Source organism: Hirundo rustica, chromosome Z (assembly GCF_015227805.2).
Source record: "Hirundo rustica isolate bHirRus1 chromosome Z, bHirRus1.pri.v3, whole genome shotgun sequence".
NCBI classification, from domain to species: domain Eukaryota; kingdom Metazoa; phylum Chordata; class Aves; order Passeriformes; family Hirundinidae; genus Hirundo; species Hirundo rustica.
In genome coordinates, this window is record NC_053488.1 from 1,657,801 (window position 1) to 1,684,097 (window position 26,297).

Sequence of the window (26,297 nt, forward strand, 5' to 3'; positions counted from 1 at the left end):
AAGGAGAACGTTGCTTGTGTTTTCTTTAAATACATCCAAGAATTGAAATGGCATTAAACAATCAATTAATTTGACCTTTCTGTTTAAGTTTGGCCACATCTGTTGCCGCCTTTGTAGAGCAATTTAAGGCACTAAAAATTGGTGTTGGTTTTTTTAACTCGCATATACTTTTTTGACTCAAACCGAAGACTTTTGATAACATTGGTAAACAGCTTACTGTAAAGCCACCTTCCGCAAATCCATTGCTATGGAAATGAGCTAAAGTAGTTATTTGCAGGAAGTTTGCTCAAGGTGATTGTAGGAATTAGCATGATCTTCAAATGTTTATGCAGGTAACCACACCCCCTCCTCTTTGTGACAGACACCTTCCTCTTGCGCTCATATCGTGGTATCTTACTTTATTTGACCCTGCTGACTTAATCTGGAATGCTTGGCTGGGTACTGATAAGCCTTGTGTGCATTGACAGCCTTCTTCAGAGAACCATTTTCTTCAGTCGTAGGGCAGGCTCACATCTGGTAGCTTTGTACCCCAGTCCTTGGTGGTCATGGAGGTGCAGGGCAGCCTTTGGAAACTGCGTGTTCCAGTTCAGGCTCTGGATGGGCTGAGCTGCATCGTCCACGCTTCTGGCAGCACTCAGGCTCTACTACAGATTTTTAGTGCCTCACCTGAGTGTTCATTTCTAGCTGTGTGGTGCTCAACCTCTGACTCTAAATAATTAATAGTACTAGATGGAGTCTCTGTTCAGGCAGAGACTAGACATGGAAAATAATCTGTGCCAAAGAGCCTAGATTACCAACTGGAAACGGGAGTCATGGGTCGGATTGGAAATGTCTATTGACTTCTTGCCACAGCTGTGGGCTTCACTATAGCTAATGATTTGGAGAAGGGTGGAATCCCCTTTATTACAATGAATGCTGTAAAAATCTTCAAAATGGATATGATTTTTGTTATCATTTCTTCCTAGTGAAGATTTCCCTTAATCGTCCTTTCAAAGTCTGACTTGAATTCTTTCACATCTATATTTAGCACACGGAGTAAACCAAAGATAAAATTCTCAGTTCATTTTAATTTAATCAACTGACTTAATCTGGTTTCCTCTCACTGGTTTCCTTCTGATCTCACAATATTGCAGTACATCTCAGACATGATGCTTGTTATAGTTTTATTTTATTTCTTAAGCAAAAAAGGCTTTATCTTTTAATTTCTGCTGTTTGGTAGTAATGTAATTAAAGGTGTTTAACCCCTGGAAGTTTCAGAGACAATTCTAAGGTGATTGTAGAGATAGTTAGCTTCAAACACTTCCACTAAAAAAATGCAGGTTTTGCCTATAGTATGAAGGAAAAGACATTTGACCAGTTCAAAGAAAATTATTTCCTGAAAGGCAGTTGGTTAACTTGTTATCTGGATTACAAAGAACATTTTGAATGGAGAAGAGGAACAGGCATGCTCTGCTGGGTTTTGAAGATATTTCTGAGGAATTAGACACAGTTTCTGTATCAGAACGCTTCAAAGTTGGTACTGAATTTACTTTGGTCTGTGAAATTCTGTCTTTAAAGAAACCTAGTTAAAAGAATAGATAATAGTTTTAAGAGAGCTTAGAAGTATTAGTAGTAATAACAATAGAACTTGTGCAGTGTTCTGAGTTAACATAGTTATAAATGAGTCAAATCAGCTGTTGTCTATTGAAGAAATACATATTTGGGGACTGAACTGAAAAACAACCTTTAAATCTAACAACTTCAGTAAGGTGTGGGAGGGTATCTGACCTGATGCTTATCCTGCATAAAGACAGCTCACCATATTTTTTTGTGGAAATCACCAGATGGTTTTTTTTATTTGTAAATCTACTAAATATGAAAGCTGTTGATCACAATTGTGAAAATGTTACTCATTGTAGTGACAGCATCTTGTCTTAAATGGAACAAACAAGGATTCTGGTATTTATGTAACACATCTAAGCAATTGACTGACATACAAAAGAAGCTACATTTTACATACCAATAAGGCAGGTAATGTGTTTGAAGTCCTACTTGAAGGAAAAAGGTACAGCAAAATAAGATCCAGATTCAGTGTTCAGGTGTAACAGAACTCATGAAGATGTCATGACAAAATGCACAAGAGTTAAATCTTACAGAAGTTTCCCTAGTCACTTTACAATTGATGGATTTTTCTTTTTTTTTTTTTTTTTAATAGAAACACCTCCTCCAGGATATATCAGTGAAGATGGAGAAACAAGTGACCAGCAGCTGAACCAAAGCATGGATACAGGTAACAATTATTTTTCATTACTTTCAAGGCATTGTGTTACTAGCTGTGATGCCTCTGCATAGGAGCATGAATTCAGCCCAAAAGATGGTGGCAGTTTTCCTCTGTAAAACCTAGTGTTTTCTGCCTAAAATACCACTTTCAGTCTTTAATGAACAAAACAACTTTTTGCCAGGGAAATGCTTTTAAAACATTCTGTGACATATTAAGTATATTACATTTGTTCTGCAACAGTGGTATACAAGTCTAATTAAGACTTCAAGAGAAACCCTTAAAATAGATTTTAATAGCTAATTGGTTTCAACCATTCTCCGGTAAACAGGTTCATTGAAGCACAGTGTTTGCTGGCCTAAACAAGATACAAACAATCTGTGTTCTGAGAACCTGTCTCTAACTCTGACAAACTTACCACTTCTGCCATGTTTCAAATAAATTCTTGCGTGGAAGGCTCTGTGGCAAAAGTAGCAGCATTTGTGCCTTTGTATGTGAGGGTTTCTAGATAATGTGGTTGACCTTAGACTTGGACAAAGCACAGTTAAGTGTGCTGGGCAGGAACCTCCTGCTGTGTGTTGGCAGACTTGAGTGTGCTTGGTTAGCTAGTGTTAGCAACCATTTTCAGTAAGTTGGAATCAGCTGCACCAGTTTCTGTAAGAAAGGCAATATTTTCCCACTATGTGACAATAAATGCCTTAATTAAAACAGCCTGAGATCACCAGTCACTGTAGGAATGTTTCTGTGAAAGCCTTTCTGTATTTTGCCACCTTGTGTGCAAATTGTGTTGGAGGGTTCATGTTTCTCTGAGTTGTTAAATTCCTTCTTCTGGGAAAGAATTGTTTCCTCAAGTGAGGAAATCTAGCATGGTCTTTTCTGGCGATCATAGAATCATAAATTATAGAATGGTTTGGGATAAAAGGGACCTTAGAGACCGTCTCTTTCCACCAGGGACACCTTCCACCCCAGGTTGCTCCCAGCCCTGTCCAGCCTGGCCTTGGACACTTCCAGGTATGGGGCAGCCACAGCTTCTCTGGGAAACCTGTGCCAGGGCCTCACCATCCTCAGCATAAAGATTTTTTTTCCCGATATCTAATCTAAATCTCTCCTCTTTCAGTTTGAAGCCTTTCCCTCTTGTCCTGTTACTACCTGCTCTTGTAAACAGCCCCTTTCCAACTTTCTTGAAGAAGGTCTTTTCCGAGATAAACCTTTTCCTTTGAGAACAGAGAGGCAATGTCTTGCTTGTCTCATCCACTCTTTCTTATCTGCTTTTTTAGTGAATTTGGGAAGTCACTACCTTCTCACTGGAGAAGTGCATAAATAACCTTGAGAGTGTGCACGAAGTGGCAGAGTTCTGCCAAATACAACGCTAAGTTAATTGAGTCTTTACAAGGAGGGGTGGGTACCCAGAAGTCTGGAAAATTGAATGAGATCCTAATTCAGAGTAAGTGTGTGATATTCCAGAAAACCAAGGTTTCTTACTCTGAAAAACCTTCGATGTAAACCTGATTTAGATAATGGTTATGCTTACTGATCTGAAATAACAAAAACCATTTGCTCTGAAACCTGTCTGTCTTGCTTCAACAGGATCTCCAGCAGAGCTGTCTCCTAGTACTCTCTCTCCAGTTAATCATAGCCTGGGTAAGCTGGAAATACTTAAAATTATTTCTCCATGTGTAGTAACTCTTTATTACATATGTAATTACTTTAAAAGTGAAAATGCACTGTAATAAATTAAGAGCTATATTAAGAGATGACTGTTGGGTTGGCTTCCTGACGTTAAACTTAATGGGGCTGGGTTAATCACTTGTTAACAATTACTCTATTTCTGTACCTGTTGAGCTCGTAGCAAAGAGAAAGGTTGATATCTTTGTGTGTGCAGGAATAGCATTTATAAAATGAATAGTTTAAAGGATGTTTGCCTGTCCATAATGCTGCCCAGACTTGCTGTCTCCCTTGTGTGTGTGTTCTGCTGCTTTTCTCATGTGGTGTTTCACCTGTAACCAACTCAGTCGTTGCTCCCACGTTAGTAGCCCACCTGCTTTGATCCAGTGCTATTGCTGTGTGTGTAAGTGCCTCAGGAAGATCAGATTGCCGTGGGTTTGTTTAAGGAATGGTGACAGGATGTGACAGGAAAATGCAGAATGCAGAGTAAGTAATTAGGGTAGGTAAAAAGGGGAAGCAGTGAAGAAAAAACCTGAAGATACACAGGGAAGATTCTCTAGTAGGGGACAATAAAGTAACTTAGAACTACCTTTATCTAAAGAGACGGTGTAATACAGGAGAACATGATTTTCATTTTTTTTTTTTCCTTTTTGTTGTTCAGTGTTTGATAGTTTAATCTTTTCTTTAATGCTGCCAAAATGTTTGCAAGCTACAGAAAAGGCAACAGGAATGTCTCAACGTCTGGCGCTCAGAGCACCATTAGCTTAATCATTTTGCCGAGCAAAATGCAAGTACTGAACTAAATGAGCTGTGGTCAGATTAGATCACCCTTTCTTCCCCTCCTCCTTCCCTTGTCTGGAAGATTGAATTCCATTCTGTTTACTGAAGTAGGTAAAAAGGACGGCAAACAAAATATAGTTTGAGGAGACTACTGCTGTCATTTCTGGGAGAGACAAATAGCAGGGTACATCAATCTACTTTCAGCCTCAAAATCTGTGTTAAGCTTGGTTTTTAAAATTTTTTTTTAGACTTGCAACCAGTTACTTACTCGGAGCCTGCGTTTTGGTGTTCAATAGCATATTATGAATTGAATCAAAGAGTGGGAGAAACCTTCCATGCGTCTCAGCCTTCCCTGACTGTAGATGGCTTTACAGATCCATCAAATTCAGAGCGGTTTTGTCTAGGTCTGCTTTCCAATGTAAACAGAAATGCTACAGTGGAAATGACAAGGCGACATATAGGTAAAGATCTTGGATCTTCTAACTGTTTGATTTCATTTTGTTGGTTAAATCATCTGGGATGACCCAGGTAGGATGTGTGTTGGGTTCCTTTCACCCTTGTGCAGCCAGCCATCAGCCTTATCTCTCAGGGCTTGTCAAAGATAGTTTGGTCTCTCTGGCTGAGAACAGAAGTGGAAAGACAGAGTCACTGCTTCTGAAATTAGGGAGAAATGTAGCAGCTTCTGCCACTGAAGCCAGTTTGAATTGGGAAGAGATGTAGTGATGGCTGGAGCTGAAAGGAGCTGCCTTTCCTTGCTCAGCAGCCCTATAGCTGGTGGCAGCTGCAGTCACACAGCTGTCACACTGAGGAGGGCAGCACAGGAGGAAGCCACTCTACTGTGTGGCAGTCCTGGAGATCACCTTGCTGTTCCTGCCCTCTGGAAAATGATGGCATGCCAAAGGGATTCATGGCTCCCAGGCTCCTCAATGGGCAACTCTGCCGTGGGCAGCATTTGTATTCAGAATTGCTTGTAACTGAAATTTAAGCCTTAATTGCAAAATGTTCCTATGTTGCTTAGTTTATTTGTAAAGTGCAGAATGGGCACTGATAGGATGAAATTCTAAATTCTTTTCTGAAATGGGAAAAGCTGCTATTGAGAACCCATTGTTTTGACATCATTAAGATTTTCTTTGTAATGCTTAGTCAAGAATGTTGTTTTCCACAATTCAGTGTCTTGACTTCAAGTTCTTCAGTAAACTATCTTCATTTTTTTTTTTTTTATTATTTTCTTTCCTGGATACTTTCATTAGCAACATTTATGAGGTTTTTTTGATTGTTCTTGTTGTTTTTACTTGCAGTAAAATTTTAATATCTTCTGTAGAACCGACCCCTTTTATGCCAAGTCCAAATGCCAAATCCAAATGCTTGTCTAATAAAATTTTAGATGTGGGGAAACTCAGGCTGTGCTTGTGCTGACTGGTGAAAATGGTCCATGATGAGGAAAAGCACAACTCTCATGTGCCCTTACTCTTTAATAGAGGAGCTCACATTTTGTTTGAAAAATTGTTTTAACAAAAAAGGTGAATGGAAACTATGGCCCATAAAGTATCTGTTAATTATAAATAGTTCTCTCTGGGAGATCATTCGCATGTTATTTACTTTCTGCTAGTAATAATACATGCAAGTTTGTTTACCACTCAGAACAAAATAACAATTTAAAGGTGGAAAATTGAGTGGTTTTCACAGAATATTTTTTTCTAATAGGGCTAAATGTTGTCATATTGTTTTTGTTAAAGCAGTACAGGGGTATGCAGTGAGTTGTGAAATAGTGTGGGTGCATGTAAGCAGAGAGTGTTGCAGTGGTGATCTTGTCTTTTCTCTTTTGACCGTAGTGACCTGTGCTGCTTCACATACAAAAGTGTCATATTGACACAAGTTTTAATTCTGTTTTCATGAACACTGCTTCTGAGCTTGGATTTGGTTAAAGCCATTACATGGCTGGAAAAGGCTCTTTCACTTTTATCCAAAAAGTATTCTGCTTTTCCTTCATATATTGAGCATTCATGAGAGAAAAATGCAATTTAATTGTGTTCTGCTCCTGCTACAGCTGTCAGCACAGCAGTGAGGTCCTGTAGATAATTGATTTCTGTTTCTGTTGTAAAGAAGAACCCTGGCCTTCTCTGAAAAAAACCCCTCCCTTGTTCTCTAGTCTGCTTGTGTCCTACCATAACTAGAGTTCCTTTGGATTTTACTCCAGGCAGGGGAGTGCGTCTGTATTACATTGGTGGAGAAGTTTTTGCCGAGTGCCTGAGTGACAGCGCGATCTTCGTTCAGAGCCCCAACTGTAATCAAAGATACGGCTGGCATCCTGCAACTGTGTGCAAAATTCCGCCAGGTTGGTAGCCTACCAAAGGTCCCGTGTGAAAATACCCAGGGGAGGTATTCACTGAATGACATCTGCTTTCCTTTTGTGTAATTCCTTCATAGATTCATGCCTCTGTGCAGCCCACGCAAGCGTGTCACTGACTGTACCTTTTTGACTCTTTATAGGATGCAATCTAAAAATCTTTAATAACCAAGAATTTGCTGCTCTTCTGGCTCAATCTGTGAATCAGGGCTTTGAAGCGGTTTATCAGCTTACTAGAATGTGTACCATAAGAATGAGCTTTGTTAAAGGATGGGGGGCCGAATACAGGTAAGAAAAGAAGACCCTTTGTTCTTAAATTCACAGTTTTGTTCTTTCACTGGTATAGCATCTCTGTGTGGCTTGAAAACCATACATACACACACACTTCTTGCTGCTATTATGGATATGCTGTCTGCAAATTGAACCCATACTTTCCTTTTTTCCCCTCCCTCAGCTGTGGAACTGCTAAGTTACACTGTCCATAAACCGATTTTAGTGTCGCGTTGAAGCCAACTGTTGAGCAAGGAATGTCTTGAAAGTTCCGTTCCCTTGCTCAGTCCTGCTGGCTTGCATGTTGTGGTGAAATCCACAGCATCATCTTGAAGTTTCACAGTTTGTGCTGTGATGATCTGCTGTTTGCTAGACTTGCAGTCATTCTGGTCTCTGTCCTGCTCTGCATGCAGCATGAGTTCCTTAGGCTGTGGTGCAGGATGGGGTTGGTGGTGCCCAACAGAGACACTTGCCTCTTGCAGGATGAAATAGCTGGAGAGCATGCATCTAAGGGATGGCAAGTATTTTGGAACTTGCAGTGGAAAAAGCTTTGCAGGAGTGAGATGACTGTGTTTGTGTAGTAAAATTTCTAAAACCAGTTCTTTGAGTGGAAAACTCAAAAATAGCATTCTATCTGCTTTTAAATAGATTCCAGTTGTGTTCTCTATTAGCACAAATGAAAAGCTGTAGTTGAGGACAGTGCCTGTTTTTAATGTAGTATGGAAATTCAAGAAGAAAAGAAATTGACTTCTAACTAAGCAGTTTTTAAAATTTCATGATTTTGGAGAGCTGGAACTGTGGTTTTAAACAAATCTCTTAAACCTCTCTAGAAATTGTCCACTGAAAGAATGAAGTCTGATATGTCAATACCGTAATGCAATGCATAATGATTTTTTTTAAGCCATATAGTTTCTGAAGATGAATAATGGTGAGTAGACTCCACTTGGGTTGATTTCTTTATCTGCTTTTGAAATACATATATGTAAATAACAGTGTCAGTATGTGGGGGAGGTTTCTCAGCTAAAGGAAGCCAATTTTGTAATAGTGTAATGAGCTGAAACGAGAAATTTGAGTAATGGAATAAATTGGTACCTCTTTGTTGGGAAGAGATACACAAGAAAAAAATCTGGCTCAGGTTTAAAGAGCTATTGGATTTGGCTCTGAAGGAGTATGTATACACTTAGGCATAATTAAATACAGCATTCAAATCTGAGCAGAAGAAAGGTTTAATCAGTCAGATTGTATAGAGGCATCTTGAAACGAACAGAGTGTGAGTGCTAGTTTGAAACTGGGGAGGCTTTTGTTAAAGTTACTTCTGAGTGGGGAGAATGGTGGTGGTTGGTCTATAAACTGTAGACCATAGGATTGAAAAAGCTGCCATGGCAGCAGTGCCAAAATAGCACAAAAACTGGTTACTGACTCATGCTGAACTCCTTTCTTTGCACCTCTCTTAAGGATGATGCTAATAAATTACTGATACACAAAGCTTGCAAATACGCTGCCATTGGGATTAGAGCAAGAAGAGGTGGCTCCAACGACACAACCTTGAATTTAAATTAATGTAGTCTGACTCATCAAAATAGACCAGGAAACACTGTAAAGCCCCTTACTTTTGTTAAAACATCTGTGCTTCATTATTTTGTGAAAAAAATACATTTCTCATACAACAGGCTTAGGCAAAGGCAAAGCATTACTTGCATTTTAGGCATATGTGCATAAATGTGCAGATATGGCAAGGTGATATGTTTTGTAGGCTTGGTAGACAAAAAACCTAACAAAGCTTTTTACTTTGCGGCATGTTGGCCCAAATTTGGGATGGTAGGAGTTCAGACCACCAGTCAAACATTCATGTTAGCACAGGAACTATTAACTATTCAGGTCCAGGATCATCTCCTAATGAAAGTTCAGCAGAGGTGTAATTAGTGATCTTTGAACTGGAAATCTGTGAGTTGAAGAAGCTGAGAATTTAGCTTTTAGATGGTTGCTCAGTGACTGTCACTATTTTGTCAATTTTTACCAGCCTAGTGCAAAGCAAGGATTGTTGAACAGAACCAGTTGTAAAATTTTGAGGAAGTGTGTTGTGAAACACATTGTAGGGGAGTTGACAGTGGTGGAATAATGAACTTCCTTCTTTGGGAGAGGATTCAAGAGTAAATGGAACTATATTTCCTGTGGTTTAGATGTGTTTTTCTGTTTTATCACTTTGTTCTGGCATAGGCATTCGGGGCTAAGATAACTGTTTTGTAGAGTGCTGAAAGAGCATAGACCCCAGCTGCTGTCTTCTCTGAGAAAATGTGAAACTTTTGAAATCAATCTTCACTGTCGTAATCTTTCTGCCTTTTCAGTTCCTCTGTTTATATAAACAGATTTCCTTAAAGCAAAGGGCTGCAGTGCTGACAGTAAAAATGAAGGAGCTCGATTTGTCTGACTAATCTGCTGCCTTTGAGTCTTGGGATAGCTAGAATTACTAGGAAAAACTGGCCTAGCAACCACAGTCTTGCCAATCTAGTTAGGGAAAGCTCCCATGCCTGGAGTGGGTACAGTGCAATAGGATTTCTCAGGCAGAGTTTGTTTTGTCCAATACCGATTTCTTTACTTTGGAGATGAGAGGGAAGGTGTTTGAATAACAGGTCTCTGAAACAAAGGTACATGGGAGAGAGAATGGAGCTTTTATGGTTGTCTGTCCTTCAGCTTTACCGAAATTTGCTATATGGTATTTAAATGAGGGCTTCTACTGTGGGAAATTATGGACAAGTTAGTATAGCAGACAAGGGAAACACAATTTTCTACTTCAGTTGTTTGTGTGAGGATGTGACTGTACAAAACACATGCAGAAGTATAAGATTACGGGAAATCAGAGATAAAGTTTGGTGTTCCTTTGAGATACCATCAGTTAGCACAGTATAGCCACACACCGTATTTTGATAGAGTTTTCTGACAACATCTCCCAGTTTCCTTGTACATTTATTATGTCATTTGCTCCAAAAACCCAGAACTTATGATCACCGTAATATTGTGCTGTTTGGCCACGCTGACAGTGTGGAGCCAAGGGTTTCTATTCCGTATTTCTCAGTAGTCATCTACAAAATTCAATTCCAGTTATGCATGCAGACTTTTGGAAGGTTGAGATACAGCTGCATGTGGTTGTTTGTGGTGTGAGCACTGCATCAGTTGGACAACCTTCACTTCTGAATTTCTTTTTAGAAGTAAGACTCTTGGTATGGCACTTGAAGGAAATGCTTGTGTTATTCTCCAGGGTGAAATATTCTTGATATGTTATGGGCAAGCATGTAATTATTGATGTGTCTTACATACGTGAAGTGCTTTGGAGTTCTGGGGCTTTTTTTTTTTTTTTTTTCCTGGAAAAAGTTTAGTAACAGTTATGGTAATGGTTGCAAATTTTTATATCTCTGTGTAGTAGATACAGATAGAAACATTTAATCATATGATGCAGAATTTTGTGACAGCTGAACCTGCTTTCTGGCTTTAGTGGGTTGACCCTGGCTGGATTCCAGGCAGCCACCAAAGCATCTCTCTCACTCCTGTCCACAGCTGGACAGGGGAGAGAAAATAGAGCAAAAGGGTCCCGAGATAGGGACTGTGAGAGACCCTCACCAAATACCATCATGGGAAAAATAGGCTTGAATCAGAATGTTAAATTAATTTACTGCTAACACAGCCAGAGCAAGATAATGAGTAAAATAAGACCTAAAACACCTAACCTGCTTGCCAGCTGTATCTTCTTCCCCAGCTGAACTGGGATGTAGGAATGCATGTCATGGTCAGTTCTTCGCAGGTTGTTCCTGCCACTGCTTAGAAGAGAAGTTGGAATCCTTCCCCTGCTCCAGTGTGGGGTCCCTGCCATGGGAGACAGTTTCACATTAACTTCTCCAGTGTGAGTCCGTCCAGTGGGCAATAATTCCCCACAAATTGCTGCAATGTGGATCACTCTTCCATGAGTGCAGTCCTCCAAGGACAAGCTGCTCCAGCATGGGCTCCCCTCTCCACAGGCTTCCCACAGGATCACAGCCTCTCTCAGGCATCCCCCTGCTCCAGCGTGGGCTCCCCCATGGGCTGCAGGTGCATCTCTGCATCCCTGGTGCCCTCCGTGGGCTGCAGGGGAATCTCAGCTCTGACACCTGGAGCAGCTCCTGCCCCTCCTTCTCCACCACCTTTGGTGTCTGTATTACTCTCACATGTTCTCACTCAGCTCTCCTGTGGCAGTTAAAACTGGGCAGCAACCTCATTTTTTTTCTTAATTCTATTATCCCGGAGGCATCACCATTCCTAACTGGCCCAGCCTTGACCAGCACCACGCCCATCTTTGGAGCTGCCAAAGGGTACCTCTGCCAGACATGGAGGAAGCTTCTGGCAGAAGCCTCCCCTGCTACCAAAGCCTGGTGGTGCCAACCCAATACAGTGACTTTTCCCTGTTCTTTGTTTTCTAGGCGGCAGACGGTAACAAGCACTCCTTGCTGGATTGAGCTTCACCTGAACGGGCCTCTACAGTGGCTGGACAAAGTATTGACTCAGATGGGCTCCCCTTCAGTCCGCTGCTCCAGCATGTCCTAAAACTCTCCTCTGTCTCCAGTGGGCTAAAAGTCGAGTCCAGTCAACAGACTTAATATAACAGCTCGTCTGTCGTAGTATTTGTGTGTGGTCCCCATGAACTGTTTACTATCTAAAAAGGTTTTTTAAAAAGAAAAAAAAAAAAGAGAAAAAGAAAAAAAAAGAAAAGAAAAAAGAAAAAACAGCACTTGAGGTCTCATCAGTTAAAGCACCTTGTGGATTCTGTTTCCTATACTCTGATTCTAGATGAAAATTTAGTGTATAGAAAAGCCTTCTTCAGAAAGAAGGGACAGTTCTAAAGACTCTTTAATGGTGTTTTTTTATTGGGTATATAATTGAGTGTCCTAATGGTTATCAATAACATGAATAGCTAAGTATATATAATCTATCATGATCTCAAATATCACAGTATTGTGCTGTTCTACATTTTAGTTCCCATAAATAGTCATTTTTGTTTGGGGCAAGTATCTCAAAAAATTCCAAGACTTTGCTCCCTTGTTCTTTTATATTTTTTTTTAATATAAGCTGGTTTGCAAGTTGTCCTAAACGTAAAAAGACTTTCCTTATATAAAAGCTGAATTTTTGCTGTGTTCTTAAGGAAAAAGTCCCTCCATTGGAAGGGAAAAAAATGTCTTAGGATTCATCTGTGAAGTCTTAAGACACTTTATATACTTAATGGGGCCTAAAATGAATTCATACTATAAATTCTGAGTGTCCATCACACTTGCAGTCTACTTTTTGATACCCATATGAGTTGATGCATCCGTTGCCAGCAGTATTGCTGTCAGTGGTGTCATTTGGGACATTTTTTCTACCTTGGATCATTGAAATGAGTGGTTTTTCTCATGGACGGAGAATTTACCATGGCTTTGGATATTGAATTAAGTGCACAAGGTTATTGGCTTACCCCTTACATCTGTATTTTTTTTTTCATTGAATAAGTCTTACCCTTTATCATCTGTATTTTTTTTCATTTTTTTCACATGTCACTAAAAATAATGGGGTTTAGTTTTTGGAGCCGTATACCTTGAAAAATCATTTCCCGGGGTAAGCTAGACTCTTTTTTGTTTAGGTTTTAAATAGATGCAGCTTCTTAACATATTTCAGTAACAGAATTTAAATTTCTTATCTGAGTAGCTTTTATAGTTTACTTACACACCAGATCATACGCATTCATTAAGTCATAATGGGCCTTGTTATTAAAAGTAGTTGCTTCTGCAAAACCTCTAGAATAGTGGTTGCTGAGGTATGACCAGCGAAGGAGGACTTCCAAGTTCTTCATGACAGTGCATGTTATTGTGAACCCTTGGACACTACAGCTGCACCATATTAAAAATATTCTGAAATATATTCTACAAATACGTCTGGGTTGGGGCTGGGTTGGGAAATTGTATAGAAGGGTTATTCTGACTTGAAAAATACACATCTTACTAACAATCTTGTGATCTAGCTGTCTGTCATTCTTTTGTTATTGTGGCAGTAGCAGGATTGCCTTTGTCTGTTTTTTTCCATTGTTTCATCAATTACACTAGTTCTGTACTTTGTAAGTACAGCTAGTGATAACTTAGCTTTGAGAACAAAAATGTGGCCAGTGTTACAGCTTTTAATCACTTGACTGAATTGATGATAGTGATATGGATATTTTTATGCCATAATGACTAGGGCATAGAAGCAATACCAAAAATCAAGCCTTGAGAAAGTGGGCCAGACACCTTTCAAAAATTGGCAAAGCAGTTACCAGTTTGTGCTAGTTTTACCAGTAGACTAATGTATTGGTAGAACTTGTGAACCTAAGAGATAAGCTTCATGCGTGTTGCATTTGCCTAATATGTGAATACACTAATAAAAGTTTTAATTCTCACAATGGCTGTTTGTTTTGGTTTGTTTATATATTTTTTTTAAGAATGAATTGCTGTCTGTATTTTTTGGTTGAAGGTTAGGAGTTAACACTAATCCACCCAGGTAAATGGTATGAGTGTCCTGCACGTGGTGGGTGGAAAGGTAGAGTTTAGATCTTAATACCACTTTCCATGCAGCTGTTGTGGAGGTTCTGGATCTGTGTGTGTTTGGTGGTACAGACTCCTACTCCTCATGGAGTTTTTTAAAGCAGTTGCTTTTCCCTGCCACAGTCAAATTGCATCCTACTCTCTGAGGTGTTTACTTCCACCTGTGAGACAGATAAGAGCAACTTGTCTGGGTCAGACTCGCATTTTTGAGTAAGTTGCAGCCTGAACCAGTTGCGTGGCCTAAGTCCGTGGTCTCCTTGCTGTGGATTTCTGAACGTGCCTTTCACCTGTGGCCGTGTTATTTGCTTTGCCTTGAACTCTGTAGTAAACTTGACTCTTCTCGGGGTGGGCACTTCCAAGGAGAGTGCCAGGACCCTGCAGACACTGCTGGTGGTGCTGCCTGGGTGCAGGACCTTTCTGGTCTGTGTTGAAGTCACTATTTTTGACTTCTGCTAGTAGCACTGAAATGTTCTTCTGCCATTGCTGTTCCAGCCACAGCTTAGAGGCACAAGGGAACTTATCTGTAATGTTTGCTTGTCTGTGTTTCATTTAAATTCCTTTCGCAGTTCTTTAACCTAACTTTAACCTGACTAACTTTAACCTACCTCTGTTTCTCAGTGCCTTTCTGACTTACCCCTGCTGTTCTGCTCTTCTTCAAAATTATGCAGATGACCGCAGGCAGCATCATAATGTGGAATGCCTCTGGTACACAAGGAGTGTGACTTCCTCCCTCTCCTCTTCTGCCAGTCAAAGTACAGATGTCCAAAATGCAAATTTTAAAAAGTGATTTTTTTTTTTTTTTTTTTTCAGTGAGGCTGTTTTGCGAAATAAAACACGTAGCAAACAGGGAGTACTCAAGTGGAGATGCTTTCAGTAAAGTATGGGGAGCCAACTCCTTACCTGTATCACGGAGGTGGAAAAATTCTGTACAAACTTGGTGTTAGCGTAGACTTTAATTCCATGAGCCAGGGTTCTGGTCTCTCTTGCCACTAGCCCTGCCTGAGCTTGATTTTTGTAGTATATTCAAAGCCAAGTAATCAAACACCAGGTGGCTGATGTAAACATCCAAGCCTAAAAATGATTTTTGAGTTGCCTTTTGGCAGCTTGGAGGCACAGAGCTGACTTTTCAGAACCCTTCCTCCAAAGAAAAACCCAATTTCATTTATAAGTTGTCTTGGGGCTGAGGCTTTGAGAACCATGTCAAATGCCTGGACTTTTGCAGCTTTAAACTGTGAGAATTAATAGTAGTGTCATCTCTGCATGTTGTGCCCTTATTTTTTGCACATGGCTCCTTTCTAGGTGCCAAGATCCCTGCAAGAGGCATTCTCTGCTTGTGTTTCAGCATTTTGTGTGGAGTCCTTTGATTTCAGGTGGCGTTATACAAATCTGGAACACCATGAGAGCTGTGGTGTTCTGTTATTTTTATTCAGGACATCGTGTTTAACCAGCTCTTAACCTCCTTGAGACCAATTGCAGGCAAGGAGAGTAAACAATTTAACTTCAGACTCCATATGCAATTGACAGGGAGAGGTAAAATCTGAATTTGGCTGTCTGGTAGCATAGGCTGTTGGCCAAGGAGCCTGTTTTAAGTGCATAAAGTAAATATAAATATCTGCCTTAAGAGGTTCTCTGGTGCTATCAAAGTAGTCAGCTAAGATATTTAAGAATAGTAGCTTTAAACTAATTAACACACAGATAGAAATCACAACTACTCTACTTCATCAATCTCTATGTTTTCATGTGTCCAACTTTTTTCGTGTTGAAGTGGGAGGGTGTGAAGTTTGGGGGTTTGATAATAATCTGCAGCTCTGAATAGCTGGCACAATGAACTGTGTTTGTTTTAGCCTTGAAACTTGTCACACTTCATTGTGGTTACAGTTTTGTTTTTTGCTTTTTGGGTTTTTTTTTAGCATTGCAAGCTGAAATTTTACTGCAGCTGGGTTTTGAGCTAAAATATTGTGAAATACAGGATTTTGCTATTCTCCGCCCACATAGTGTTTTACTTGACTGATGAAGCACTGTTCTTTTTAGCAAAACAAGTTTGGCTAACCTTATTTTGGGGATGCTGAAGCTTCAGTGGCAGCTCTGAAGCATCAGTGAGGTACTGTCTTTGTTAAAAAAAATTATAAAACCAGCGAATTAACATGCCAGCTGCATTAGCAACCCCTTCTGGAAGGAAGAGAGGAAGTTCCACCGAAGTCAAATCCTGCGATCCCCTTGTCACATCAGCAATACAAACAGATTCTACCCCCAGAATCTTGATGGGAATAATGTGCACTGCGCACCAGTGTTGACCAAGGCCTCGTATTTTGTTGTTCTGATGTGCCGGGCCAATGCATCCACGCAGTCCAGAAGACACGGTTTTCCCTAGCCTCTGCCTGGCTAGAGGCAGGGCCCCTCTAAGCCTCGTTATCCTTCTTTCCCTGGGTATAAATCTTGGAAGTTCCTCCAAGGGGATCCAACATACCATCATCGTCACACCTGGCAGTTCGGCTATAGGCTACTGCTTCCTTTCTGGTGGAACTTCCTCTCTGAGTCTTGCTGTCCTTCAGTTCAAGCACCCGTTGTGCCAGAGCAGCAGTGGGTCTTCCATCCCATCTCCTCATGCTTTCTCCACAGTCATGCAGGAAGAACCACAGCTCAGCTCGTGGGGTGTACCTTCTCTCCCTGCCTGGGGTACGTTTGCGTTTGGTGGTAGAACCTCTGATCTGTATTGCTGGGATTTGGAGAAAACTCTCTTTAGTCTCCTCTCTGAGTTTCTTGTGATTCTCTTCCATCTTATCTTCTAATTTTTCCATACGTGTTTCCACAGCTGTGATTCTTGCATGTGTTGGGCCATGCATGGCACCTGCATATGCTCGTGGCTCCTTTGCCATATCAAGCACAGTCTCCTCTGTGTCATCCTGCTTCATTATTGCTAAAGCAGAGGAGTATTCTTGTGGCCCAAGGCGTACAAATTTTCACCACATTATTGCTGTACATGGTACCAAGTCTGAATTCCTAGGCATTTCTGGATCCTCTGAGAAGACAATCTCCGCCACTGCCCTTTCTCTCATGTGCTGAATCCCTTGTTCTGTGGTCTTCCACTGGGTTTGCTGCATATAGAGACCTTCTGCACACAGATATCTTTGTGCTACGCTTCCCAGAGACTGTAAGGGTGAGCCTCCTTCATAATTTCTTGGTCAATAACTGGATCATGTGACAGGGATCCTAAATGCCTCGCTTCAGTGCCATCCAGCATTGTAGCCTCGCCTGCAGCACCCAAAGACGGACTAACCAACTAATGATAGATCCATCAGGTCATTAAGTATAATCCTTTCTTAGGCCACAAAGGTCCTGCAGGGAAAAGGACTCAATAGTGGCTTCTGATATTGTGCCAGTTGCTGACCTTGAGGGCTCTTCCCCTGCATCATCATCATCATCCACTGGCCGATCGGTTTTGGTTTTGTGTTTCGTGCCTGTTGTGGTAGGAGCAACAACCATTGGTTTAGGCTCACTGTCTGGTTTAGCTGCAGCCTGAGTGACGGGGGTAGCTGCCGATTTATCTCCCTGCTCCCCTGCCTCTATCTGCTGCCCTGCAGTATCTAGCAGTGTGCAATAAGCACATGCCGGGGCCCAGCATATTGCAATGAGCTTTTTATCATTAGAATCACCATGGCTCTTCTCTTCCAGATATTTCTCCACCTCATCTGGGTCCTGAATTCGTTCACGGGGAAATTTCCAGGCTATTGGATCAGAGAATTGTGTCAGGGTTCGGTTCATTATCTCCCATTTCCTACACCACTCAGGATTTTCCACAGCTGGGTCCATGCCTAAGTCAGGATCTCATCAGCCCCTTTGGACATCTTAACGCTCATTATAGAGGAGCTGCAAACCATATGGAGGAAGCCTACCAGATAAAATACCAGGAGGGTGGTATCCTTGGCATCCAGGGGAAACTGAACGTTCTCAAAAGGTGATGTAACAGATTTAAAAGAGAAGGAGGAAAGGAAAGGCTGGGAAGCCTCATCCCCTGCTCCTCCTCTAACAAAGTGGGTGCAATTACTAATAACCCCCCAAAACATGGTACTGAAACTAGAGCACAGGGTAGGGTGAACAGCGATGAACCGTACGTATTTCGAACAAACCCCAGTGCCTTGGTTACCTCCCTATAAATCATCATCACCACACCCTGCAAAATAGCAACCCGAATCCATGCCCCTCTATGTGCCAGGGACAACACTGGAACTCTCCGTGGACAGGAAAACAATCTTAGGGACCAAAAAGTTTTTAACACCTCAAAACAGGCCTAGGGACCAGAGAGATGTTACAAACTTGAGCAATGCGGTGAGCGCTGAGTGCTTAATCCCAGTACAAAGTAAGTGAAACCGAAATGCAATCAGTACAGGTTTTCCCCACTTTTTGAGCCCCACATTGGGCACCAAAATATTTGTCCCGGTTTGGGACAGATTTGGGAGGGAACTCCCCACAGGGGTCTCCTCTGGAAAACAAATTCCAGCAGCCCCTCCCCTAACTGGCTCGGGAGAAAAATCTCCTTGGAGGAGATTGGAAAAAACTGTTTATTTCACAAGCACAGTACTTGCAAACATAAAAAAAAAAAAGGAATAATATTAAATAATGAAACCTCTCGTTTCTCTGAAGAGACGGCAAATTCAGAGAGTCCTTCTGTGGCTCACTCTCTCCGGGGCTCACCTGGCATCCAGACCTGGTGTGAAACCTGGCAGAGGGGCCAGGTGATTGTCTGGTGTCCTGGACCAGAGGAAAACAGAACAGCTCCAGAGGGGAAAAAAAACCCCCACAGTCCTGGGAAAACTTTTCTTGCCTTGGCTAATGAGGAAAACCAGTGGCTAAAGCAAAGATAAACTCCCAGTCTTTGTCTCGCTCTGCACTGCTGGGAGGTCGGAGGTGATGCCTTGGGAAGGCTGTCCTGGAACAGGGATTGGACAGAGCTAAAGTAGATACTTATTGAAAGGCCTTTAGGGATACACCTTGGGCAGCACAAGACCCTGACCAGGGCTACACCCAAGATGGACTTAAAATGGTCACACAATGGCTGACAGGTCACGAGGTCTCACACTTTTGTAAATTTTGGTCCATTTTCATATCGGGGTTTAATTGTCTAGTTACAGCTTCAGGTTATGAAGTCCCATCCTTCTTGTTTCTCTCTTCAGCCACCGTTTTTTCTGCTTTTGGGCCTGAAAATTTGTACCAGTTGTCCTTGGCGTGCAGCAGGAAAAGGATTTGTTTTGTGTCCCTGCTGTGTTACAGAGAGCTGAGTGACACCGAGTGTGAGCTCAGAGCTGCACCCCTGGGCAGCACAGAACCTGAAAAACATGAAAGCCAAAACTCGAGGCATCAGAGGGAAATGAACTCTTACCTCTACGTTTTGAAAAAAAGACGCAAAAAAATTCCACTTCTCCCCCAGCCCCTCTCTGTGGGCTTAGCTTAAATCTACAGGACTGTTTCTGGGCACACAGCAGATCAGACAGTGCATCATAAAGTCACCCCAGGTCGCCTGCTCAGGGACTTAATTTGCAACTGGTCTGAAGCTTTATCACTATTAAGAAAATACTAATCAGATGTGGTTTTCCTGGCCACTTAAGCTTGGCTAGTGTATAACCATCATAAGCCATATCAAAAAATGCCTTTTAAAAAACTCTTTTCCATCCCTCTTGGGTAAAAAGTTCTCTGAATAAGGTTGGCATCTCTTCTCTTGGGAAAGCAGTGTGCTGAGCAAGGTTCTTGTCCTGGATTGTCACAGCTACGAGAGCTAGAACTGAGGCTTCAAAGCTGAGAGCAGTCTTTGATGTTGCGTTAGCTGTTGTTTCATTAGCTGTAATCAGGATTAAATCTAGTTAGCTGGCAGGAGAAAAATGAATGACAGTGGATATGTAGAGATGTCAGACCTCAGTGCTCTTGATCCTTCCCCCCTGTGTAGAAGATCTGGCGAGAATGGATTCGATAAAACCCAGTTGCTTGTCCTGTTTCTCTTGGAACAGCACCCAAAGTGTCTGTGGGCATAGACATTCTGGCCTCACTGTTTTCCCAGCAGGGGGAAGGTGAAACAAAGCAGGCTTCTGACACTCTTGATTTTTCTGTTAGCAGCAGCATTTTCGCTCTATTTGCTTGCCTAAAACTACAGTAAGGTACCATAAAGAATTTATGCCTCATAAATTAATTGAGCTTATGAGCAGTGTGTACCTGAGGCTGCAAATTCAGTTTGATTCAAAAACTTACGCTGCTTTAAAGTCTAGTTTGCTTGCCTTTTCATTTTGAAATAAAAATTCCAAGAACAGCTGTTGTGCACTCAGTGGGGAGGATTATTAAATGTAGGTTGCGAGCAGTTGCAGTTTATCTTTGGGTAAAGAGTTGGATGCTCTCCATGCGTTTGTGTTTAATCTTGGAGAGGAGTTGCTTAGAGGATGGTCACCTTTGATCAAGGAGTAACTACACAGGGAGTTGAGGCCGGAGCCTCAAACACGCAGCCAATTTCTGAGGAAACTGGAGTAGAGGCAGGTCAAAGCATAGAGCCAAGTCCTGGACCAAGGAATTGCAGACCACCCCCCCAGTCACCTGCCACACACTCAGAACTCTTCAGAGATACCAAACAGCTGGGCAGACACACTGGAATCATCTAGATGCACGAAGTACTTTGAAATTACACCAATGCATAATGAATTTAGAAAGAAGACCTGTCTCTTTGGTTTGTGCTGCATGTCCTTGAAGAGCGAATCCGCAGAATTCACGAAGTGAAGCTGAGAAAAATATGTTTGTGTGAGCTGGTGAGATTCATGTGGGGGTTTCTCAGCACGGATTCCCCAGGGCTTTCACACCTGTGTGTTGGTGTATTTTTTTTTTCCCCTGTGGGATCACTGATGGAGTTTGTGGTTAAAAACAAAAACACCCCAGGCAGCAGAGGCCAGCTTCTTGGGAGAGGGGCAGGACTTGGTTGTAGCGAAGCTCTGGGAAGAATCGCACTGATCTTGCTGTGAAGAGGTTTGCGAGCTGCAGGAAGAATTGCCCTGCTGGGTAACGCTGTGTGAAGGACAGGGTCGCTGTCACAGGGGTGTCGATTCAGGTACAGGCTCACCTGAAATTGCTTATGGGCCTCATCCAAGGTGTTCACGGATGGAATTGGCTGTGCTGTGCTTCCTCATGTGCTTGGTGCCAAAGCTGGCAAAGGCAGAGGGAGCCTGGGCTGGTCTCCCCCGCAGGCATAAAAGGATGAGCATCAGCAAGGTCCACTTGAGGGCTGTATGAATAATCGCTACCCAGGCTGCTGCCTGATAATGGGAACAGCTCTTTTGCCTTATGGTTTTTTTTAAGTGGTCTGATGAGTAGCAAAGGGCATTAAGTTTGGTAGAGGCGGTCCTGGAAGAAAAAAAAAAAATCATTTTAGTGAGGAACAAATGAAAATATCTTTTGGGTGAAGAGCTGTCAGGTATCTGAGGAGCTCAGCAGCATGGCAGGACTGTGGCAGGCACTGAGGCAGGCTGTGGGTTGGGATGTGGTGGCTCTGCAGAGTGTCTGCCTCCAGACTGGACATTCCTAACAGGGTCCTGGTTTGCACAGGAGACGCATCTCCATCACGGAGGTAGGTGTATGTTCATAATCCAGCATTTCTTTTAGTACTTAGGCCTGGAAAATGATAACGTTAATTTAGAGGCAGTAATCTCCTTCTAGACAAGCACACTTATCTCTTCTTCTGCAGCTTCAGAAGTCTGAGAGTCCAGTGGGATGAAAAACCACAGCAATTAGCTGCACTGCTGTTAGTACTGATGGGAGGGAAAATGTCTTCATAATGTATGCAGACTTGGAGGTTTGTGCAGCGTACGAAATTAAAATGGGCAAAGAGCCAGGGCTGAGGAATACTAAGGTTTAGTAAAACAGGAAAAGTGATGGAGCTGAAAAAAAGAGTGAGAGGGTGTCTGATGCTCAGCCTCACCAGCGATACGTGGTCACAAAGGCACCCTGAGCAGCCACCCGAATGCTCGTGATATGCATCTGCTAGTTAAAGATCATAAAACTCATTTTCCTTTTGTTACAGTGCTGACGGAGCTGTTGGAGCACAGGAGCAGGTTTAATGGAAGTGGGGCTGAGGAGCTCAAATCCAGTTTTGCACCTCTTGTTGTCAAAGCCGAGGCTCAGCGTAGTCTCTTCTGGAGCAACTTGAATTCAAGATTGAAGAACCGACAGCACTTGCCTTGTTCTCCTGGTGGTTACCTGCCCACGAGGATAAACAATCTTATAAATAAATAGTGATAAATAACCTGCAACCTCTGTGGGAAGAGGTTTGCTGTAATACTGCATGAATTTCTATTCTGAAGAAGATGTTTTGTGCTTTTTCTTTAGTGCTTTTAGGCAGTTCTTGGGAGTGTTCAAGTGCTCTTTGGCAAATAGTACATCTCATCCTGTAGCATGAAGTTGTTTTGTGGTGGGGTTTTGGGAGGGACGGCTTTATTTTTGAGGAATTTAGAAGAGGGTCTGACTTACTGAAAGTCTGCAAGGCTTTCTTTTGTCTCCTGATTTTGTTCTTAAAACACTTAAGCCCAAAGTCAGTGGAATTTTGCGTGACAGCAGCCACGCTTGTAAAATGTGGAGAAAACACTGTGCTCTTCTGAGGCCCTGAGGAAGAATATTAAAGAGGAAAATTTTCCAGAATACTTATTTGCCAATAGCAGGAAGTCCTATTAGAAAGGGGGAGGAAGAAAACAGCTTCAAAGTTTTCTGCTTTAAAACAGGGCGGGGGCAGTAGGAATGGAATTAGCGTGCAAGTAACAGTCTAAATATTTTAATTGTGTTGGATTGCACTGGGTTTAAACTTGCCTGGCTGATGGTCCAAAGCCTTGATGAAGTGAAGCTTGAAAAGACTTAATTTCAAGCTCAGGACACTTTTTCATAAATGTGCATTGTATTTTTAGCTTGCTGTGACAAAGGTGTTCTCTCTGCACTGAAGACACTCGGAAACTGGTCAGCTACTGGCTGAATTATTGATTTTGTGTGATGTAAGAAACTCACTTGGTGCCTCTGGTCTCTGTACCATCCCACGGACACGTTCCCAAGGTCAGTACTCCCATTTTCCATGTGCATGTTCACACATACCCTCTTGGACCTTATTTCTGATCATCTTGTTGAAATTGAGGGGGTCTAACAGGGGTTTGCTGCAGTAATTCCGTAATTACTGGGTGATGGCCATAATTTGTGTGTTCTGTCTGAGCTCCACCCACTGTCATGAGTTTACAGACGTGGACCCTTGGGAGTCAAAACCCCTCAGCTCATCCGAAAAGTGACGGTAAAATTTTGGGATCTGTTTGTACCCAGTGCTTCCCCCAGGCATGCTCCGAGGGCTGAGACACTTACACGAGCAGAAGGAATGATGTCCCCTGACTTCGGGACGGTGAGGAGAACTTTGGGAATTTGTATCTCTGGCATGGGATACGAGAAGACTCCCCTGGTCTGCCCCCAGTCCCCGGACCTGGTGCTGTCAAAAGATCTGGGCAGGTTTAGAAGAGCTAATGTCCTGTTAATGAGCACTGCAGTAGGTGGCACCGGTCACACCAGCTGCTAGCGACGGGCCTGTTGTGTCTGACTGAGTGTCTAACAAAAAATAAAGGCAGATTAATTTCTGACTGTGGCCTAAGCAGCTTCGGTGTCCTTGCAGAGGGTGCTGCTGGCCTAAATTTGCCGCGACCCTGTCAAAATCCAGCTCCATGGGTTAGCCAGCTTTTGAAAAGCATTCATATTTCTTTGATATCAGGCCAAATCGTCGAAAGTCATCTAATTAAGGAAAGAAAAGTAATCTAGTCGAGGAAGTGATTAAAAATAATGGAGGCGCAAGGGAGTAATTTGTGGACTCCTTCCCATGGCATGGGGTGTTTTAGTGGTAGATCCAGTTTGACCCAAAATTCATGCTAATACTGGTGTGCCTGCATCCACGGAGCTTTCTGTCAGCTGTGATTGAGCCAGTTCTGAAACTGATGATTTCAAGATGTGCTTTTTGAGGTGTGCAGCAGGTGTTCCCCCTCATTTTGTATTCTCTACTGCCCTGTGCTCTGGCTGGCTTTGGTGAAACCTTGCCTTTTCACTGAGTACTATGGGGTTTTTTTTATTTTGTGTTCTTGTTATCCGTGTGGTCATGGAAAATGTCGACTCTGTGACAAGCCAGGTCCCTCAGAGCCTCCTCCCTAGAGAAAAGAACTGATCAAGCGTGCAGATTAAGAAGGAATGAAATAACTCACACCGAACATCATCGAGGTAATACCGTAATTTCAGAATTAAAAAAAAAAAGAGGTCTCTTTTCTCGACCTCACTCCCTTAAAAGGTGTTTGTAGGGGGTGTTTCATCCAGAAGTGGCATCAGATTCTCCCCACGCGGGCGCCAAACCTCCACAGCCATGGGAGGGAGAGTGATCTGCTGAAAGTTTGTGTGGAGGAGTGCCAGGGGAGGCAGACTGAGATGAGCAAGTGTCTGTGCGCAGATGGAAAGCAGATAAGAGCAGTCAGTGGGTAGCTGTTTTACGCCCTTGTTTTGCTGGAGACCTCGGGTGCTTCTCGCCCGTGTCAGCCCTACGTGCTTTCAAGCAAGGCTGAACTCCTGGGGAGTTTCTCTGTTGCCATCACCCGAGGATGCATCTGCAGCACCGGCATTTAAACCCACGTCTTCCTGCCTCCCAGCCTCAGGCTGATTGCACCAAGGCAGAGTTTTTCTGACAGGCTACCACCGTTGGCAGCCCGTAGCTCTGAGTCATGGACACTTTGAAGTGACTTGTGTGTGGCTGTGGGGTTGTTCTGCCCCGTGTCCCCCTTCCTGTGGCTTGTGGAGCTGGTTTGGTTTGAGCCTGGTGAGACCCAGCGGGGTCTCTCTCTCCTGTCCTCGGTTAATGAGACAGCGGTGGTGTTGTGACCAGGGTGTAGCTCAAGAGAGGGGTTGGCTTTCTGACCAGCTGAAAGGGGAAAGTGTCTTCTTCAGAGAGGCAGAATAATGAGAAACGGAGTGCTGGTGTTTATGAAACGCTTTGTACAGCATTTGACGGACTGTTTTTGCGCCGGGTAGCCTTGGAATTTGCAGATGTGACACCGCCACAAGCCACCCTTGCTGGGAAGGTAAATCTGCTTTGCACAACCTTCACTGACCTTGATTCCTTGTGCAAGAGAAGCTCCTTTGACCTTGGGCATTAACCCAACACGTGTTCCCAAAGAGATCCAATAAACAATCTGGGCACCTCTCACCTCACAGAGAAGGCGGGTTGAGGATGGAGAGTGACACAGCGTGCTGTGCCACTGCCAGCAGGGTTTTGAATACAACCTGGTGGTTATTACAGTGGAGAAGTTAGAGGCAACAAAGGCAAAGTCTCACCTTGACTTCCGTGTTGTGTTGAGAATAGCTCACTTCTTTCAAAATTGATACACTTAAAAAAAAAAAAATTAAAAAAATGAGGGTACCTTTGTTGATTAACATGTTTTAAGAAATTAAAAATATCAAGAAAGTATTCATTGAAGAGTTCTAGGTGATAGTTCTCTGTTTACACAAGAGAAAGAAACAAATTTTGTTATGTTTGGATTAAAAATGGGGGCGGGGGAAGCGCCAAGCGCTTTTGACAGGAGTTGAAATATTACACGGGGAAGTGTTGATTATGTGGGGCTGTGGCAGAGAGGCAAAGCAGACAATTTGGTCCCTTGGCCATCGTTTCAGACAGGAGCCTCCCTGAGCTGATGTCACCCCATGTGTCTCCAGCTATTTCAAAATTAAATTTTTCTGACAAGCCTTCTGAATATTTCTCTCTTTGAATCTTCCTTTCCCATCTAACATGGAAATGATCCCTTTCCACACAGGGTGGGCGTTCAGTTCTGAAGTTCCTCCAGCTGTGGTTGTCTACATCACAGTAACTTCCCAGAACCGCTGTATGACTTCAGGCTGCTTCTAAACATCTTGTCCCTACCTCCTAATAACAGGGCTGTCTTGTCCTCCAGAAAATTGTCTGTGCTGTGTTGTTCTTTATCTCTCCAACCTCATCTTTTTACCTCTTGGGGAAGCAACCTCTTGATCTGTGTCCTTGACAGGTGACATCTTCCCCTCTCAAGATGGTTTGTCCAAAGGTCTCCAAAGGTTTGACCTAGGTTTCACCAAGCCTAGGACAGCTAGGATTTGGGAAAAAAAATAATAATAAAAAAAAAAGGCGCCACAAACCCACGATTTCAAGACGTCCTACGGTGATTGCAGTTAAGCTGGTGAAATCCCAGGAAGGTTCCATTTGTAATCCTTGCTCCAGGTGTTCCCAGCTGGAGCTGTGCTCTCTCTGCTCTCCTGACAGGGGCAGGACGCGGTGGGTATCTGGGAAGGAAACCTGGCTCCCCCCAGGTTAGTGTTGGCACACACCATCTTTTCTGGTGGGAGTAGCTCATGC

At 42.6% G+C, this 26,297-nt stretch overlaps 1 protein-coding gene across 6 annotated transcripts in view; it reads left to right on the plus strand.

Moving 5' to 3' along the window:
- The window catches only part of SMAD2 (SMAD family member 2), a 49,740-nt gene extending 35,988 nt beyond the window's left edge, over positions 1–13,752 (plus strand). For 3 of the 6 annotated variants that reach the window (XM_058424083.1, XM_040090180.1, XM_040090181.2), the window contains 7 exons: positions 2,195–2,269; positions 3,209–3,268; positions 3,845–3,898; positions 4,951–5,163; positions 6,900–7,037; positions 7,193–7,337; positions 11,768–13,752. In XM_058424083.1, the coding sequence (XP_058280066.1) occupies positions 2,195–2,269; positions 3,209–3,268; positions 3,845–3,898; positions 4,951–5,163; positions 6,900–7,037; positions 7,193–7,337; positions 11,768–11,891 (809 nt within the window). In that variant the 3' untranslated portion in view covers positions 11,892–13,752. The remainder of the gene's footprint in view (positions 1–2,194; positions 2,270–3,208; positions 3,269–3,844; positions 3,899–4,950; positions 5,164–6,899; positions 7,038–7,192; positions 7,338–11,767) is intronic. The other 3 variants (XM_040090182.1, XM_040090184.1, XM_058424084.1) reach the window with 1 other exon arrangement.
- Positions 13,753–26,297: the final 12,545 nt, after the last annotated feature.